Below are 20,791 nucleotides of genomic sequence, written 5' to 3'. Positions count from 1 at the left end.
AGAATTAAAAAATTCAGCTTTCTGGTAAGGTCAGGTTTCTATAACTAGATCTGTAATTCTCCTTCAGCACATGGATGTTGTCCTACATAAACTTGTATTTCTGGAAGCAGTTGATGCTACAGCAAGTAGGATCTGGGCTGTCTGTGAGAAATTATTAGATCTGTAAGTAAAAGGAATATAACAGCTGCATGTTTTAAGGCTTCACTGGAGACTCTTTCTAGTTGTCCTAAAAGATCGACAGCCTGAGTTGTTTTTAGAACTTGCTTTACCCTGAATTAAAATAAGAAAGAAAAAAAAAAAAACACTTCAGAGGTGGTTTAGTCAAATGGGCATTTGCCTGTATAACACACTTCTGTAACTACATTGTGTGGGAGTCAAAGTCTTCTAATCCCCTAAAAAAGCTGAAGAACAGGCCTTTAGGATACAGACCTGAACAGGAGGAAGAAAGTGCTGTCATTTGCTTTTTTTTTTTATCTCTAAAATACTGAATCCTCTGCCCAGAGATTAGGAGTGAAGGTCTGGCTTTAGTGCTGTAATACCTAATTGAATCACGAGCCTTGGTGTAGTCCTGGGAGAGGACTTAGCACAAATTCTCATACTGATTTTGGCATTTCAATTACCTTTTAAGCAATGACACTTGCTTTAATTTGAGTACCTGGACTGCAGCTGCTCTGGGACATATTTTTAAAGGTAACTTGTCCCTAATTCTTCTTTATTCCAGCAACTTTTCACGGGACAGAATCTGCTAAGAAGAAATTAAGAGTTGGGTTCCCTGTGACTGGGGGACAGGACCTGATGTCTGTCACCCACACACCAAGTGTGAGCTCCAGCAGGAAACGACAGAAGATTGCCATTAGTGAGAATTTCTGTGGCAATCCTTGACTTGAGAGGAGACAGAGTTCAAGAGAGTTTTGGGAATGACTGTGAGGAGCAGAACCATAATGACATTTGATACTCTGAGCAGAGCCAGAGTGTAGGAGCTGAAATCTTCTCTGAGCATGGCCAAGGAGGAGAGGGGCCTTCTCTCTCTCCTTTCTCATTAGTCTGTGTTGGGGTGATTTGTGTGCTGGTCTCTTGTCCCTGGCTGATGTGTCACTGCCACTGCTGTGTCTGCCACTGTTTGATGTGGAAATAAAGAGTGGAGTGAATGTTAGATACCTTTTATTTATGTGACACCCTCCTGAGCACTGAGGACTGCACTCAGATACTGAAAGAGCTCGTTTGGGCCACTGGGCTGACCCTGGGCTCTCACCTAGACAATAAACCTTGCTGCACTGGCTCTGCTTTGAGAGATTTAAAATTGGGACGTGAGGAAGAGATGCAAAGACCTGCCTGAGGTCTGGAAAACATATCTTGTAGAACAAGAGAAAGGAGATAATTTTGTTGAGTGCAGGAAGCTGAGGCCACCATCATGCCCACGTTCAGTCAGAGGGGCAAGGCAGGTGATGACAACTTTAGCAGAGGAGGATATGGCAAAAATAGTTGGCTTTCAGCTAGGAAAGTAAATGTTTCAAATGGGGAAACAAGCTGCCAATGCAAATAAGACTATCACCTGATGAGGACTGCAGGTGGAGATCAAACTTCTTCCTCCCTCATAGGGGGGGGTGAATGTAGAAATTTGTTGGTATCAAATGGTCCATTGTTTTAAAAATGTCACCTTAGATAAAAAGAGGGTCTCCCCTGACTTTTCATAGTATGTGGATATTCTGAAGTTCATCACAATTTTCTGGGCCCCTTGAAGTCTAGTTTTCTCATCCAGCTCTGTGTAACTGTCTAAAAATCTCCTCCAGGAGTGTGCTCTACTCCCCAAAAGGTAATTGTATTTTGCAGTACTTGGCACTCTGCTGACCAGGGCTTCCTTCAGTACAAACCCACATTAAGCAGAAATAGAAAACTTATGGGAAGAATGATACGAAGCTTCAGATGAAATAATTATACTCAATTTTTTCAGAGTACTGTTATAACAAGAAATAAAAATGGAACAACATTTACTTTATCCTTTTTCAGGGGCTGATAATGTGGTCATATTAAAAAATAATCTCTGGTTTAATGTTCCATATTACCTTCATTAACTTTCTTTACATTTCTTATTTTATAAACCTTTAAATTAAAGGGGAAAAGGAAAAGAACACATTTTGGAAGAAAAGGAGCAAAGAAAAGTTTTTTCCCAAGCATTATGCATTCCTCTACAACATTAAGAATGCTGCTGCCACTCCATATTGTGGCTCCTTGGATTGCATGTAAATCTTGGTTCAGGAGTTTTTCACACAAAGTTTTTCTTTGGAAGCCTCATTTCATCCAATTAACTTTTCTGTATCTTTGAAGTTCAGCCAAGATCAGTAAGACAGTGGCTGCTTCTTCCTAGGAAGTGACATAAGTAGCACAGAAGTCATATAGGGTAACAAAGCCTTTTTATTTTTTAATTTTTTTTTTTTAACTGTAAAAGAGGGAGGGAGGATTTGAGAATCAAAAGGTGTCAGTTTCTGACACCTTTTGTTATTTCAGTGATTTGGGTGCTGTAGGAAGGCACTAGCCACTTGGTTTCATTTTTAGTGGTCTTTTTGCTGTTTACTTGAATTGCACCTATTAATGTTCTCTTTTAGATTTATTCACTCCACAGCGCTGCTTCGCACACTTGCATTTTTAAAAGACATGAAAGGATCCTTGTATACAAATTTCTCAGCTACAGAGCAGTATCCAGTGGAGAACAGAACTGATACAAGAAAAGATGGGTCAGTGAGCCAAAGCTTCTATTGTCTTCCCCAAAGGGTAGACTCCCAAAAGTTAACCTAATTATGGAGGGCACTGAGGCCATGGGGTTAACAGCTGTTCAGGAAGATGCAGAGAGCTCCTCTAGGAGCTGAGGTTAGACATTGGAAATAGTTCCTCGTGGGAGCACACAGGGAAATTGCTGTGCACATGTGCATGTGTGTGTGTGGAATTCAGAACGAAGGGTTTAGACACAGCAGCTCCAAGGATGGAAGTAGGTCAGTCGGTTTAGTGCTCTCTACGTGTTCCTCCTCTGTGACAGCTCTGAGTAGCAGCTGGAAGGCAGCCTGGGATTGCATTTAGAAGCACGAACCAGAAGAAAAGGGAAAAGAGAAAGGAGGGGGTCATTTTGCTTGTTTTGATGCCCATGTGTCCCGTTTTCAATTATCCCTCTCATCCACTCTCACTGGGATACAGTGAGATGCCTACAAATGAGCCATGAGAGAATTTCAAAGGTTTGGATGCTCCATTTGTAAAAACTCAGTGGAAAAAAAACTATGCCCCTCGTTGGGTTGCAAAACTTGACTTGAAATTGGTTGAGGACAAAATTTCCCTTGGGGTTTTAGTATTTTGAAAAGCCTGAAAGATTTTGTGTACCTGATTAGGGGATTATTATCTTCTTGTTGTCAGATCTTGCTCTATAGATTCTGGATTTTGCTTAGTAGGTGTAACACCACCTACACTTTAAATACATTTTTGAATGATGCAAGTTGGATTAGTTTTGTTTAGTCTTGGCCATCTGAAAGTTAGTCATCTGTTCTGGGCTGATAGCTTAGAGCTGGCTGTGGTCAGTGGGGCGTTCCCAGAAAGCGATTTGTATCACCCACAGCAAGTGGGCTAAGCTGCCATTTGAGCAGATTTCTGTAACCCTGTTAACTTGGGGCTGGGTTAGAGTGAGATTTATCCTGCCTCTCTTAAGCTGTTTAACAAGAGTCAGGAGATCTGCTCCCAGCTGCTGTGAATTTACTGCTATCCACACATACATTTGCCAACACTTGTACCAATTTTCACTGACTGTGGATCAGGCCCTCTGGACTGTGTTGTTTGTTGTTTTTTTTTTTAAATGTATTCTTCTTAGAAAGTATAATCATACCAAATGCAGGTATCTAGGGTCTAGTTCTGGCTCAGTATCCATACATGACTGGTCAGTCTGATTAGCAGTGAAGTGTTCAAGAACATGGGAATTACTGCAGAGGACTAACCCAACATTCTTATATTGATTACTGATCTACTGCTCTTTTATATCTTCCCCCTTGTCCCCTGTCCCTTTGTGATGTGAATCCAGCTCTTTGCTGTCATTTGTGTCTACAAGTGTCATGAAGTGTCTGTGTTGAATTTTGGCCAGGGCTGTCTCCTGCTCTATGCAGAACTCCTTTTAGCCTCTCACATTTAAACATTTCTCAACTTTGTGTCCCCTCAAACATGAGATCAGGCAGCATGGCACAGTGGAGGAAGATGCAAACAGGGCTAAAGAGGTTTTTGTCATGTCAGATTTTGTCTCAGAGGTTAATGATCCTCCTTTGCTGAGCACTGTGGCCACAGCAATGACTGCAGAGAATGTTTGCTGCCAAGGCAGAAAGTGCCTGGGTTGGCAAATTAAAGTCCTGACTTATAATTCAGAGGCTGGGGGAAGTCAGCTTTGAACACAAATTCGGAGAGAAAGGATTTTTTTTTGTTTAAGAATTGTCCCAATTATTGTGCTGATCACCTCAGGCAAGCCACCTTTCAGTTTTCAGTGATATGCTTGTGTATTGTCATTACTGGAAAGCAGTTTCAAATTTTTCTGAAGCAGAAAAAAGTTTGTAATTGGCCTTTTTTCTGCTTTACATCTTCTCTGAACCTCTGTGTGATAGTCATCTTGTCAAAAGTGTCAGGGGGAAGTAAAAAGCAAATTGACCTTTTAGCCCAAATAATGTATTTTTAAGATTTTCAGTTAAGCTTGGATGTTGCATTCTGTGGAGTGGGGAGGTGTCTGCTGTGCTTTGGGCAAGCAGGGCTCTCTGGGTTTGGTTATTTACCTCCCCACACAGACCAGTTAAGCTCTTCTGCTACACTGGAGAGAGCACCAACACTAATTTTTTTTTCCTTAGCTTGGCTCAACTTGCCTGTCCCAGCCTAGGGCAAGTTATTTTTTTTCACCTGAGAAGGTAATTTTGCTAACCTGGCAATCTGTATTTGCTTGGTGAGTGTCATTTACTGTTTAGTTCTGCCTTCATAACTACCTGTGAGAAAACAGGGGTAAATTTGGAATTGGGTTCTTCTCTGTTCAATAAGGCTTACCACGATACCCAAAATCCTTATACCACTATCTTGGATCTTAAATATTCAAATGTATTGCTTGTGAGGAGACATGGGGTTTGCACACACAATTTATGGCTAAAGGTCTGCCTGGGCTTGCTGTGGGAGTGACCTTGCTCAGAACAATGATGTTTCCTTTCCTGGCTGTAACCCAGCAAGGATGCACGCAGTCAAAATTAACCAAATATTTTGCTGTGTATTCCAGGGAGGGAGGTTTTATTTACTTTTTGTGGAAAGCTGATATCTATTTATGACTCTGTCAGACAAGTGCAGAATGATCTTGGCTGATTCACTCAATCCCCCCCTGCTCCTCGGTTCTGGCTGCAAAGTGAAACTAATTCTGTGCACCTGCCTCACTGAACCATTGGAGGACATTCCATTAATGCTTGTGAAATGCTCCAGGAAACTCCCTGAAAAGCAAACTAGAGATGTCTGAATTTTAGGGGATTTGATTCAGCTCAAAATGTCTGGTTCTGGAAACAAAGAAAACTGTGTGGAATTGCAATGTCTGAATGCGAAATCTCCATCCCTAGTCACAGGTTATGTGGATTTGTTCACAGTTTGACCTCTATTAAGGCTGGATACCTAGAAATACCCCAAATATCCCTGTCACAGCGTGAAACTGTCTGTCTGTTTGATCATCCTTGGGGCCTGAGGGGAACATAGCACATCAGTACATCTGTTAACTAAAGTGTGTATCTCTACAAGGGTGGGGAAAATGGGCAGCCCAAGCTGCTGGACATGATTACAATGGCCAGGATAGTGGGGCTGCCATGTGTTTATGCTTTCTACCTGCCTGGGATTTAGTACACAGTTAATTCCTCTAAAAGTCATTTTGACTTTTTTAGTTGCATTTAATCTCTTTTTTTTCTTTCCCACCCCTTTCCTACAGAGAAACATTTCTTCAGGGTTTGGGGTTTTTTGTGCTGTTTGTTAGAACATGTTCTTTTTGCCTCTGGCACTAGCATATGGATTTTCTATTTGTGTGACAAACAAGATAGCAGTTTACTTAGGAATTCTTGTTCCACCTGTTGCTCAAGATACCCAGCTTTAAATCTCACTCTTTAGCTGGAAATGTTTTCAGGCATCCACTGTGACACTTGATGATGTTACAAGAAATGTAAGAATTCAACCTGTGAGCTGCATAATTTCAAGTGGCTGTCCAGATAGCAGATCTTTCTTTTCTGTGGATTTTTCTATCACCTTGCATTGTGCTAAACAATAATGCTAATCCATTCAATCACCTTGAATATTTTGCTAATCTGTACTTATCCTCTGAAACTATCTTCAGTAGTTAGATAGGAAATGCAAGCTGAGACCAGGCAAATACAAAGTGATTGTGATGTTCCTTTTCTTTTGGAGGAAGCATTTGATGCCATCTCTCTTAAATGCACACACTTTCTGATTTGATCTCACGTTATTGATAATCATGGGCTATTTTTGTGCCCTGCTTTTGTTTAGGAGCCATCACAAATCAATCTCATGAATCTTGCTTCCTGTCCTGTGGCACTGGCATTAGCACATTTCTCTGCTCTGTGGCAATGACATTTGCATGTTATTCTTGTATTTAATCTGCTTTGTTGGATATTTTGCTCAGAATGTTTTGTGGTGTTTTAACCTGTGGGGTTTATAGGATTTCATGGTGTTATTTATCTCAGTTCATGTATCTTTCATTCCATCATTAGCATATGTTTAGGAAGAAGGTGCAATAAATGGAAGAAGGCAACTGTGTCCTTCATCTGAATAAAACATAGGTTTGTATAAGAAGTTAACAAGAAATCATGTTGGGACATGGCCTAATTTTTGAGAGGATGTTTTGGTAAAAAAACTGTGCTATCTTTCTCTGTCTGGATTTTCATCTGCCTTCTCATAATTTCTGATCCTGAGAAAGCCAAAGCTGCTTTCTCAACTTTAAAATCTTTCTGGAATTAAATGGCTTCTGGATCTTGACAATGCAACATTTTGATGCATGTGTTTGTCACATCCTGATTAGATTGGTATAACTCCTGCTCTCCCAGGTCCCTCTCAAAACTCAATTCATAAACCAGAGTTTCATACAAGATGCTTCCACCAGGGTGATGAAACAGAGAAATTCAATCATACCACGCATAGGTTATCCATTTTCCAGAGGCTGATGGGAGAGATTGGATTTTCAGAGCTCTTCTGGGCTGTTTTGTTTTGTTTTCTTTTGTTTTCTTTGCTTCTGTTCTTGTCTTCAAGGCTTCAATAAATTCTCCTTTAAAGTGGAGAAAGCAATTTCTATCTCTTCTTTCCCTGGCCATGAAACTACTCTTTCCATGGGCTTTGACTGCAGGTGAACCATTTAAATTTTGTCATCCTGGAATTTGTTTACCTCCACGTTCTTTTTCAAGCCCATGCATGGACAGAGTGACCCATTTGTGGTTTATTTTATTAGTTCTGCCTTGTAAGTTTTGGATAGAGATACCACAACTTTCTTGGCAGGCATTTAGGTCAAGCCAGTGTAGAGGAATCTTTTGATTCTGTAGGTAGGGAATTGCTCCTTTCCCTACATGCTTCCAATAATCACATTTTTTGAGCTTTACAAACACAAGGCCTTGCATTTTTTCTGTCAGAAGGCAGTAAGAACCAACTTCTGAACAACTCCAAGGTGGGAGCACTGGCTACCAAAATCAAAGCACTAAATGTGTGCACAGTGGAAGCCACAGCACTCAGATCTTAGTCCCAGCTTGAACAAACCAGGCAACAGTTCTGCTGAACAGTTTCCTTTCTTGCCTGCCAAATACTGAAGTACTTTTCAGGGTGGAATATGACTGGAGGGATTGATTTCTGAGTGCTGTCAGGAGGATGACATTGTGCAAGTGCTAAAACAGCCAGGACTTGCACAGTTAATCATTGTTTTATGATGTTTCTGTGGTGTGGGATACAACAAGCTAATGGATAGATCAGCTGGGAAGAAGGGCTTTCTTCCTTTGTCCATTTACAGCTCAAATGAATGTTTACAAGCACCTGTAACACAAGCAAACCATCTCCCTGATCTCTTCATATTCACTACGAGATCACTGCACTCCCTGTTGCTAAAAGGTGTAGAAATGGGGCACCATCTCAGATGAGTGGTTTGAGTTTTAGTTCTGTATCAGCTTGGATGCAGGCAGAGGATGAATTTATGAAAATAAAAGAGGGGAAAATATAAAATTTAAATAGACTTTGCAGTATCATAAAGTGAATTAGCTCAGTGTGAGTCCTTTAGAAGCTATTTCTGCATTTTTCTCTAGAAAGTTATTAGACTGTTCCTATTTTTTCAGAATCTGTTCATCCATTCCAAAATTTGACAGATTTTAAAAGCTCATTTTTGTTAAGAAGAAAACAACATTTGACAGAGCTGGCTTATTTTTGACAGTCTGGGGGGTGGCAGTGGATGAAGAGAATTGTTTTTGCAGACCCACTGAACGAATCAGGAAAGTTTCATCTTTGCTTCAAACTTTCCCAAGGCTTTAAACATTTTTTGAAATGTTCTCTTTGCTCCAGGCTCCCTTGTTCTCAGTCTCCCTGTGTGTCTTGAGGACACTGTCAATATCCCCCTCCCACCCCTATATTTTGAGGATGAATTGTTTCATGTTTGTTTATGCTGAGCCATGAAAGCTTGAAATTGAAATTTGTTTGCTCCTCCGCTTCCCATTCATATATGTTCTCATTCATTGTACATTTTTTGCTATAGGATTTTATCTCAAGGGTGCTGAACTGTCTGAGGCTGCAAATATGCAGAAAACAAAAATAAGTAATTCTGTGAGCCTGTGAAGTCCCCTGTCCCACAGTGGGGTTCTCTGGTGTCTACAGAGGCATGAGCAGCAAGTGAAACTTTCCCTGTGCCTGAGACTTTCACAGAATTATAAGGAAAAAGTGTTTAATGCACTCTGGAGGTCTCCAGTCCCTTCTCAAAGCAAGGCTAACTTCAGTGTTGTGTTGGTTATTTAGGGCTTTTTACAGGCAAGATTTGAAAATCTCCATGGATAAAAAGTCATAATGTGGGAGGTGTTTACCCTCATTTCTGTTGCCTAATTAAAATTGACTTCCTTATTTAATCTCTTTGATGGAAATGGAAAGCTGTGGGTGTCCCATCCCTGAAAGTGCTCCAGGCCAGGCTGGAGGGAGCTTTGAGGAACCTGGTCTAGTGAGAGGTATCCCTGGCCCTGGCAGGGGCTTGGAACTAAATGGTCTTCAAGGTCTCTTCCAACCCAAATCACTCCATGATCAGCTTCCACCTGAACTCTTTCCTGGTCTTTCTGTGTAACAATTACCAGAAGATTTAGTTTTCCCCCGTGTTTCATCCTCACCTCTTCAACAGCTACATGTCTTTAGAAATTGTTGCATTCTTTTGTACATCTCAGAAAAGGGTATAATAATAATTTTTTCTGACAAATTTTACACCCATTTGTGCCTATTTTTGAGGCATAACAAAAAAAAAAAAAAAAAGAAAAAATGCTCCAAATCCCTGAAGGTTTACATTCTTCAGCTTTAACATTCTCATCAGGATTCTTGAACTAATCCATCATTGCACCATTATTCATTGCAATGAGATGTTTCAGTGCTCTGGAACCAAAATGTGTAGTTTCAGCTTGGCTTGGCATCAAATCACGTTGTTCTGGTGCGTTGCAGTGATTGATAGGAGCCACACTTTGAGCACTTCCCATTCCCATTCCTCTGCATCCCACAAACATCCAGCTCAGACAACTGACCCACGTCCCATGGCACGGCACCAAACCCCTCACAGGGGGCTTTGAGGTGTCCTGGAGAAGGATGAGGAATGTCTCCTTGCCAGGCAGCTTCCCTAACGGGGTGCTCAGTGTGGAAAATTTACAGCCTAAGTGATTTGAGGTAGGAACTGGAAATGCACCAGAGACCACCATGCCATCCAATAGTTCCCCATTCTCCGCGTTGTTTGGGATGAGACAACACCACACAGAGCAGCTCAGGTGGTAAAACTCTGCCCTTCAAATTAACAACTGATTGGGAAAGATCTGAGCCTGATTTAACTCCCTTCTAAAGCATCTGGGCTTTTTATTGATTGCAATCAGAGACAGAGCAGGACTTTACAGCTTCTTTGCCATCCTCTGAAATGTTATGTGACAAACAAGACACTGGCATTATTTCTGCTATGAAATGTTTGTTTATCACAGTAATGATTCTGGAAAGAACATTTGCAACATTCTCAGTTCCTGGTGGACTTTCCAAAAATGAAATAATCTGGAGGTTTTGATGTGGTTTTTTGTTTGGGTTAAGATTTTTTGGTTGTTGATTTGGGGTTTTGTTAACTGATTTAGCCACATTGTGCCTTTGCTAAAGCAGAGTAGTCACCTGTCAGGTGTTAAAATAATCTAATAGAATAAGGTTAATCTTCTGTCTTTAATTAGACAGCAATATGTAACATACTCAGTGGGCCAGATAACCTTGAAATTTAAAGAGAGAAAAAAGACAGATTTGAGAGGAAAATATCTTTAGTTACAGCTGGTAAGGGGTAGAAGAAACAAGAGGGTATGTTCACTGATATAACAACACAACCCTATACAATCCCTTTTCTCCACCCAAACCCTTAGAGAATGTTTCTGAAAAACCAGTCTGGGATATCTTATATTTATGCTTACCTTATCTTATATGCTTTTACAGATATTGCAGGATTGTTTGTTAAGTACAAACTTGTGCAATCTTGTTGGAAATGAACCTCAACAAAGTTCAGGGTCTGTCAGAAGTCCCTTCCTCAATTCCACAGATCACTTAATCTCCATCTGTAACACCTAATATATCCCTGTTGCATATAGGTAAAACCTTGCAAGGGAAGGCCTTGTAAAGCCATGGCTCAGGCCTGCTACTCCTGCTGAGCAGAAAAGGACAATGGGGAAGTGACTCAGCTGAATTAGAGGCAGAAAAGCAAGTTATTTAACCCTTCACGTCGTGATGTATGGAATTATGGTTAAATTATGTTTGTTATGCTTTAAAAGCAGGTAGCTGACAGCCAGCTGCCGGGTTTTGGGAAAAAAAGGCTCTCCTTTGAACCTGCCTGGGGACCCTGTGTCAACACAGACCCTCACCTCACACATCCCCAGCACTGTAGCACCAAAATACTTTATAATCCTTCATGCATTGCCTCTCAAAACACCCTGGAGGGTTGGTGATGATTTTTACAAGTGAAGAACTGAGGCATTGCAGTTCTGAGCTGGGTCAGGAGAGAGGCAATGACAGGAGAGTCTCACGGTGTCACCCCGAGGTGAAACTGTGTCCCTTGTCCCTCCCCTGCATTGTGACCACTGGGATTTTGTTCAGGGCTTTGAATACAACTGTGAAACTTTCAATTGCTTGTGATGAAGGGAGTGCTTGGCAAATGGACACATCCCTGCCTCTAACTTCTGATGGCATTTATACCTGCTAGCTGATGCAGCAGGAGAAGGCTGCTTGCAGGCCATGTGGATGGGAGTACAGAGAAAGTAAAATGGGCCTTCCTTCCCACAAGCCCAAAATAAATGCAAAAAGTCATTTTCAAGCTGAACAATTTGTAGATGCAGCAACACTATGCAGAAATACCATTAATATTCTGGTTATTTATGGGAGTGAGAAATACCTAGGTGTGTCAGAGTCTGTTACCAAACATTATAAAAGGGAGCCAGCAGCTATGCTCTGGTGCTGGGGAGTTAAATTTTGCTTCTTAGGGTTCAGCCAGCAGTTTGCCAGTCCTGTGCTGCTTCCCTGTGTGCCAGCACACACCTTCTTGGCAGTTTGCTACCAGGTCAAACCTTTCCTCCAGGATATCCAAGAGGAAAAGGCCTTTGTGATGATGGAGATGGATTCTGGCATGAGTTTCCTGGGTGGAAATAGTCTGGTACCCTGTAATGTAGCAAAGTAATCATTTAATTCTATTCAGGGGAATAAAGGAAATATCAGATACAGTGCTGACCCCAACCACCACATATTGCAGCAGGTTCTCAGACACAGCTGAATACAGCAGTATCAGGAAATAAAGCCCAAAAAAATGGCTGAATTAAAGTGAATTAAACTGAAACCCACACAAAACTCATTCATGATCCAGTAATACCTTACCATTTTACATTAATCTCTGACTTCTCTAATTTCATAAAGTTGGGTGTTTCTGATATTCTGTCCACTCACAGTGCCATTTTTTGGTCAGATTTGGAGAAGCCTTGAGTACAGTCAGCTTCAGCTCAAATCAGAGTTAGATGCTGGACATGTCACATGCTATGCAAACCCAAGTTCTCCTAAAAAAATGTCCTGTCCTTGGCCTCTCAGACAGAACGGTTCACATTAGTGGCTATCTCTTATGTAAGCCAATTTTTGTCCCAATTGCTCTTTTATGAATTGGGGACAATGTGGTCCCCTCTTGTACCAGTGCTGTTGGGAAAATTAGCCCATCAGTGCTTATAAAGCAGTTGTCTCCTGCAGTGCTGAGCACTTTAGAAAAGCCATGAAGAAGTGAATAGCTCTGTCCTTGGAGCAGGCTTTGAGTTGTGTGCAGAAAGCAGGAGCCCAGGGTTGCACATTGAGCAATAGGGAAAAGCCAAAATATTGAATAGTCCACTCATTAATGAACAGTGCAGATCCTGTGCACAGAATAAGGCAGGAGCCTGTGGAAAAGCACCCTGTGCTCCTGCAGCTAAGGGCTGTGTCACAATAATGACAAGCACAGGGCTGAAGGAGGGCTCTGTGGACCTGTGCAGCTGTGCCATGTCCAAACTTTTAAGAGCTCAGTGTTGTGACATTAAGGTTGGCTCCTTTGACTGCAGCTCTCTGTGTAATGGGTCTGGTAGTAAGCTGAACCATCTTTTTGGGTATTCCTTTAATGCTGGTCTACAGGGAACAGCATGTGTCTTTCCTCTTTCCTGACAGTGAGTAGAATTCCAGATTTGTGTGCCAGGCAGTATAGGAAATGTGCTGTAATATGGAGCAACACCATCCTACAAGAGCTGGAGTATTCCCCAATAATTGTGAGATGTGTTGTGTGTCTATTTGCACAGTCTGAGGAAGGCCAGAAGTGGGAACAAAAGCACAATTCAAGAGCAGCCATGTCTCCAGAAATGCTTATGTGTGTACCTGCTGTTTCCTATGAACCACTGTGATGATGAAACAATTATTTCCACCCAACCTGCCCCTCCAGGAATGTAGACAGACAAAAAAAAACCAGATTATTTAAAGAAGGGTTGCTTATCTGAAGGGAAACATTTGTTAGGAAGCAGAATTAGGACATTGTGGGGAAGTGTCAAGTAGATAGGGCAGGAGGGCCTAAAGGAGTTTGACTTGTTGACAGAGGGGGAGTCCAGTAAATTAAGCACATGTTAAAATTCTCTTTCTCAGTGGTTTGCAGCTTGTGACCCATGAGCAGGTGGCTTTTGGACAACATCAGAAAAGGAAGTTTATATTATACTGCATTATGGGCTACATATATAAGAGTTCTGAAGGCCCTGTGCCTACAGTGGAAATATTTTGGGATACAAAAGTTGGAAATAAAAACCCCTGTCTCCTGTGTCATTAAGTCAGTGATGTCTTTGGTTTTGAAAAGGCCAAACAATGAATCAGGCTTTAAAATGGAAGCACTGTAGGTGTTGGCAGCAACTTGTTTAAAACACCTGAATGCCCAAGCCTGGCGTGGCAGTGACTCAGATCCAGCTGGGAGCAGAGTCTGAGAAAGCCTTCCCAGGGCAGGACAGATGGGACTGGCTCCTGCAGGGCTCTTTTGGAGAGATCCACACATGGGGACAGGCTCTGCCTAAGGGGGAGCTTTGCTAAACTGGGCTTGGATCCCAGGGGAAGTGCTGGAAGCCCTGTCCCACTGAAAACTGGGCTGGGCACAAAGCAGATGTGAAAATATTGAGAGTCCTGTGATCTCTGCAGGGGTGAGCTGCACTAGGGAGGGGATCTCACCCTCTGGCACCCCAGACACACTCACAGCATGGAGTTCTCCTATCTGTAGGACAGCCTTTTATATCCAGCATGCTGCTTTGTGCCCAGGAATCCTGGCATTACTGAGGACCTGGGGTGTGTAAGGAGAGGGAATACAAGAATTGAGACATATCCTGAAGATCAGAGCGTGCCCATGTCAGGAGGGGACGCGTGTCTGCCTCTGTGTGTGTGCCTGTGACTCCTATTACCAGCCCTGAGAAATGCATGTATTCATCAGAAGGAAAAAAAAAAATATCCCTTTGTGTTTATTCTTATTTAACATTGTTTACACAGAAAATGGAGAAACACATCTTTAACCGTCATGTACGATTTAAAATTATGTCTGTGCACCAGGCAGCGCTCATTCTGCAAACATCTACTCCACCGTGTGGTTTCTGGGAGCTAATGCTGCTCTCTGCACTGCCAGCCTGCTCTGCCTGAAGCACACTGCAGTGCTGCTGCTAAATAGCCTTTGTGAAGGTTTCCAGAGCTCTAAATTAAAAATGCACAAAGCTGGGGAGGAGGAGAGAGCCCTCAGAGCAGGGGTTCTCTGTAGCTGGAGCGCTAGGATGTCTCGCTACCTAATTGCTTTAGAATATGTGGGCTTGAATGAACCCTTTTCAATACTAACAGGCAAATGTGTAAACAGCAAACCCCGAGCACCCAAAGGCTGAAACGTGCACTAATGAAGACCTGACTTGGCTGGCAGGTGCGGACTTGGTTTGTAAAACACCGTGAATATATCAGTTTTGAAATGATATTTGCGAAAAGAAGAAAGTCTTGTGCGCCTCGCCCTTGTCTCTGCTCCCTGCTGCCGCACTCCTGCTGGGTGCCATCCCTGGCTGCAGGCCCATGGCACTGCCTGCTGCCACCCTGCCTCCCAGGAAGGGCAGCAAGAGCCTCCAGCTCTCACCCTCTGCCTGCACTCCCCTTTCCCCACTGCCTTCCCAGTTTCAAATCCAGTTTTCAAACCCTGGCCCTGCTGGTAGAGCCACTCATGGGCTGGAACTCCCTGGCTTTGTGTGTGGAGATTATCTGGAGATTCACCTGGTGCTGATCCAATGAACCAACACAGCCGTACAAAGCCGAAGGGAAGGGTGCAGAGTTCTCTTTGTAATAAATCACATGGCGTGAAAAGGGATTTCTTTACTTCCTTTCCTCCATTATTCTCCATCTCTCACCTTGTGGAAATGGGTCTGTTAGGAAGAGACTTAGACTCACATGGTAGGAAAAACGAGCAGGGCAGGGAGACCTGAAGGTAAAAGCAGGCAGAGCTCCTGGAGGTTTCTGTAACTCAGACATTCCAGGAAAAAGAGGCACAACCTGAAAGAACAGGAGGAAGCCCTGAAAAATAAACCAAGGCATGGGCCTTGGCATTAAATCCTTCCTCAGGATGTTGTCACTAAAGCAGCTAGGTAAGAAACCCTTAAAAGCAGTGATGGGCTCAGTCCCAGAGACAAAGGGGTTCTGTCCAGAGAAGTGCCCAGCAAGCTGGGAGCTGGTCTGAACATCTTTGGTTGTACTGAGTTGTGCTGGTAACCTCTTCAGATCTGGCTGCCTCCCAAGTAGGGAGGGATGAATACTGCAAAATGTTTCAGTTTCCAGTGCAATTTTGAAACTCATTTGCTTTGACTGAATTTGCGCTGTGTTTATGTAAATTTATAAACACTGTAATAAATTTATCTACTTACAGAAAACAGAAATTTTAGAAAAAGGCTGGAAAACATTGGTGAAACACAAATTCTAATTCAACAGGAATATTCACAGAACCTGATTTAAATGAACATTCAGTCACGAAGCAGAAACACAGCATGTGGTCTGTATATCTAGCAAACTACAGCAAGCATAATCCAAAATTCAAACAATGGTTATCAGCTTAAATGCTTTAAATTACATGCATGTCATTTTTTTTTGTGGCTGCAGTGACTATGTGACCAAAACCCAAGTTTTTACAGGAGGAATAAAGACCAAAAACAGATAATAGCTGCAGGTTACTACTTTGGTTGGAGGTTACCTGTTCTGACTGTGCTTTTTCCTCACTTGGTGAGTCTGTGTCAGCACACCATTCTCATCAGGCTCTGTGGCATTGTGCCCTGCCACATTCATGAGAGCATTCTTGGGCATGGTCATTAAGCTTCATGGAATGGGATATCTTCCAGTGCCCTTGTTCCATCAAGGAACAACCATCACATAATTCTGAAGTTGTTTTTGTTTTCCCTTGCACCTCTTGGAGTCTCTTCCTGATTTCTTGTCTCTGTGTTCCCTTTCTAAGATCATCCTTAAACAGTCCTTGGATATAATTTAGGGTTCCCCCCTGCCTTGTTAATTTTATACTGTTTACAGCAGAAAATAAATCTAATCTGAGCACAAAATAAATCTAATCTGTTTAAGACAGATTTGGAGGCCCTTTCTAAATTAGGGGGACACTTGCAGCCATGTGAGGAACTACATTGAATCAAATGACAACACTTGCACTCTGAGTAAAAGAACTGGCCTCAGATATTGAGAGATTATGCAATATTTTAGAACACACGTGTTTCCCACCATAGAGCTGCTGTTCCCAGAGCACATCTGTATTTCTACTTTGCCTTCCCAGTGTTTGAAGCAGCAGGCAAACAGTTAAGCAGCGACACCAGCAGCAAAGCATTCCAGAAATTAGCTGGTTTAAGACTGGGAGGATGAATTAAAAAGCAGTGCAAGATGCAATTTTTAAGTTATCCTGTTCAAGCTCTTGCACTGGAGGCATTAGCCATGAGGGAGATCACATCAGCTGGGAGCAAGATAATAAAATGAATGCAGGATCCGTAAGAGGCACGTGGGAGACTCTTGCCGTATGTTTTGGTCATGTCCTGATATACGTGAGCTTTGGGAGACAGCTCTACATGTAATAGAGTCAATAATCAAATCTGAAGTACCAAGGAACACAACTTGATGTTTCCTTAGAGAGGCCACAAGTTTGCAGCAGATGAATAAAGAGAGAATGTGGTAGATACAAATTTGTCTTTAGGCAAAAAAGGGAAAGAAAAAAGACTTGAAAACTGGAAGCGGGGAGAAAATATTGCACTGTTTCCAGACTGGAAAGAAATAGTAGTGCCTACATCAGAAAGTTAATTAATTGTTGTTACATTGATAAATATGTGATATACCACATCAAAGACTAGCTAAATGATATTTGGAAATTAATTTGGATTCCTATTAAACAGAGCTCAGAGGAGCTTCCCAAATGAATAACTTGTTTGCTAAGCATTGCTTCCTTCTGTTTATAAAGTCTTTTCAAGTAAAGTCAACTATTTTCAACTGTTCTTGTTGCTTTAAATGAACTATGAGATTCATCACTTGCCAGACATTCCTGACACATCCAAATACTGCAAATTGCAATGCCTTATTTAGAATCTTACAAAAAATTAGGTCCTGGTTACCTCTTTTCTCTATGGGGATGACTTAGATAAAGTTACAGAAAAAGTCCCAAACCCCAAATTTAATACTGACAGTATGGTAATTTTCTCTAGTGTTAAATATTATTAAAAGAAAATGTAAATGTGACACATTAACTATATAAATACAGGTTCAGATTCTGAGCTCCTAAGAAAGTTTTTGTACAGTAAGAATGTTGTTTTCTTGGGAACTGTGCCAAAATACAGTAAAACTCATGACATTTTCTGCTTTTATTAAATGAAAAACTCATTCCTCTCGTTCTGCTCTTCTGCCTGTTTTATCCCAGTGTAATTCCACCTACGTCTCTGGAAATACTTCTGGTTTTTATTAATGTCTATGAGTTCAAAAGAAGATAGGATTTAGTAGAGCCGGGTGCAGAGAGTTTACATGCAGACAAAAAGAAGAGAGAGAGAGAAATCTGACACAATATGCTGTGGAGTTGGATGGCAGCAACTTTGAGTTGTCTGTGCAATTGTAGTTGTTTAAAATGTCCAGGAAAAAATCCTTCTGGTGTCTATAAAAGCAGAGAAGTGGCCACCAGGACAAGGAGGTGGCCTCTGCAGTGATGGAGCTGCAGTTGGGTGTTTGAGCTGCCAGAGAGCTGATGGCTGGCTTCTGTAAGCCCAAGGAGAAAAGCAGCTCCTGCTTGCTTAGATATCCATAAGAGTTTTTAAAAAATAATGTCCCATTAACTTTGTATCCTTTGGTTCATAGGAAAATATTTATTCATCAGGATTGGAAATGTATTTCATCTCTGATTTCATTCCCCCACTTTTTAAAGTATTTTACCTCTCCTTTATTTTCCTTTCTCTTTGCCAATTAAACCTATCTTTTAGGTCTTCAGTTGTTTAGAATTTTTTTTTGTCAAAGGATAGCATTGCTGGAGTGAATCTCTTGTTTGCAAAGGTGTGTTTAAAAGATTAAGGCTGAACAGACATTCTTGTAATAGACATGGGATCAATGAAAGCTCTTCTTTTCCCAAGAAGCTTTAAGGCTTAGCAGCAAGGTTGATTTTTTTGTTTGTTTGTTTTAACTATAGAAGAAGTTGCATCTCTACCTGGGCTTCTATTGTTTGTGTGGTCTTCCACAGAATTCCTGAGCAAGAATTTACCCAACTCATCCCAAGCTTAGCTTGAGATGACCGATCTTCTCCTGCATGTATCAGTAGCCAAAGATTTTGTAGGTGATCTCTTCAGTAGGCAAGGGACCTGATTTCCCCCTTCTCCTACTTGTACCACTTGCAGCTTTTTAATTTCTTTTTCAGATTTTCAGTTTTAGTGCTCACTCTATCGACAGCCTCCTGAGTTTCAGTGGGGCCTCACAAAGAATTTGGATACTACTCTGTGGGGCTGTGAGCAGCAGAATCCAATTTGGGACGGTGTCCTGGGAGGGATCTGAGTCAGGGCAGGAAGGAGAAGCCAAGGTGGCATCCACGCTCCAGCACCTACAGGATCTGAAGGCCAATGAACATTTTAACTTGGTGATTTGCTTGGCTAACTTTTGTGTAGGCACTTGCAGGAGGGGGAGAGACGAGGCCCTGGGTTAGTAGAACAATGACATTCATGCTTTAAATCCCTTAAAAACAAACTTAATGGCCATTGAGAACAATGCTCTGAACAGCCCTGCTGAGTCAAAGGCTGGCTGAGGACAAGCTGAAGGTCCAGTTTGGTGGTGCAGAGTGTGAATCACCCTCACGGCTGCAGACCCTCAGCCACAGCAAGAAGAGAACCTCCAAGGTCAGGCAAGGCTGTTCCAGAGCCAGCCTGCCAAGCTGGGAAAAGGCAAAGGATCCAGAGAGCACAGGTCGTGGAGGGGAATGACCAAAGCTGTCTCAGTTGATTTTCTGCTGCTCACGTTATTTCTGAAAGGTGTTGTGGCTGCAGTCTTTCCTCGGGGGAGCGTTTGCTTTGTTTCCCCCAGGAGAATAACATTTAACTGCTTCAGCTGCAGAATAGAACCCTAATTCTGCAGCTGATCCGAGGAGAGGCTGCAGCCCACCTAAGCCCTTTGTGTGTGTTCTGTGTGTGTGTGCAGGTGCTCCCTGATGGGGTTTGATCTGAACCGGCACTGGGCAAATCCCTCTCCGTGGGCTCATCCCACCCTGCACGGAGTGAAGGAGCTCATCATCGACATGTACAACAACCCGGTGAGTGGGCACAGAGCTGTGAGCCACCCCTTGTGCCGAGACACCCACCCCATCCCTGCAGGACATCAGGGAACAGCTGCTCCTTGTGAAGCGTCACAAGTGGAGAAAGCCAGTGAAATGAAGTTCAGATTAAGGAGGAAATAACTCTGAAAGCGGGGCCTCGGTTCAGTCGAGCTGCTCTCTCATGCTCTGAGCTGGATTTGAAACAGCAGGCCCCCCAAAATTGAATTAGGGAATGGCAGCGATGCTTAATCCAGGGCTCTGGCAGGGGTGGCTGTGTGGTGTGCAGTGCAGGAGGGAGGGAATATTTGCAAATGTTATATAAACACACACTCATGCTCGCTCAGAGAAGGAGAGGTGTTCTTGAAGGTGAAATCTGAGCTAATCAGAGGAGATGGATTGCAGAGAATATGGAGAAGAGGAGTGGGAGGGAGGCAGACAGCTATTGAATGTTTGACATCAAAGTGCAGAAGGATTATTGAATGTGGCACCTAAGAAAAACTGCTAAAAAAAAAATGGAGATGGGTAGGAAAAAATCACTACCAAAAAATAAGAGGAGATTTTATAGATTATTGTTTTTTTCATTATGGGATTCCTGGAATTTGTCCTTTCTTTTTGTTCCTCAAAATGGAGAGGGAATTTGGATCTTTAAGTCCCTAAAGTTTTGCTAATTTTTCCTTTTGTTTTTCCTTTCTTTCCTTTTTGTTTCAGTGAAAAAGGACTTGGCTTGCCTTGATAATAAAGAAAGATTATTCTTACTCCCAGCTACATCATGTATAGGATAAGACCTCCTTTAATTTAACTCTTGGTTTTCCCAATGCATCTTAATTGGATTTTTTATCTTCCAGTAATAACTGTACAGAGGAGGTTTTAGGTACAAGGTAGATAGGTTAATAGATAAGATCCTTACATATGGACTGGAATCCAATTGCATGGAAAATATTTTCTTAGACTGCTAATTGTTTGGCACAGAATTTGTCCTTCTATTCAGTTTCTGCAGCACCTTGTGCTTTGTGCCTCTGACCAAGCCTCCCAAGCTCTATTAAAATGATGATAATAAAAATGGAAAGGCACAGGAAGGAGCTTTGGAGCCAGCCTGGTCTTTCCTCTGTTTTCTACCCCAAAAAGCAAGACAGTTTTTCTTCTAGATGAGGTAGAGAGCATGCAGACTGCTTTGAGAAGAGTTTTGGTTTTTTTTCTAAGAATGAAGAGGTCTTTAAC

The 20,791-nt window shown here is 42.1% G+C and overlaps 1 protein-coding gene across 1 annotated transcript in view; it reads left to right on the top strand.

Annotated features, from left to right (window-relative positions):
• LOC107208051 (BEN domain-containing protein 5) overlaps positions 1–20,791 on the top strand; it is an 880,445-nt gene that overhangs the window by 714,933 nt on the left and 144,721 nt on the right. The window contains exon 9 of the mRNA XM_015635922.3: positions 19,459–19,570. Coding sequence (XP_015491408.1) covers positions 19,459–19,570 — 112 coding nt within the window. The remainder of the gene's footprint in view (positions 1–19,458; positions 19,571–20,791) is intronic.

The sequence above is a fragment of the Parus major genome, chromosome 8 (genome assembly GCF_001522545.3).
Source record: "Parus major isolate Abel chromosome 8, Parus_major1.1, whole genome shotgun sequence".
NCBI lineage: Eukaryota > Metazoa > Chordata > Aves > Passeriformes > Paridae > Parus > Parus major.
This window is presented reverse-complemented; position numbering and strand designations above follow the sequence as displayed.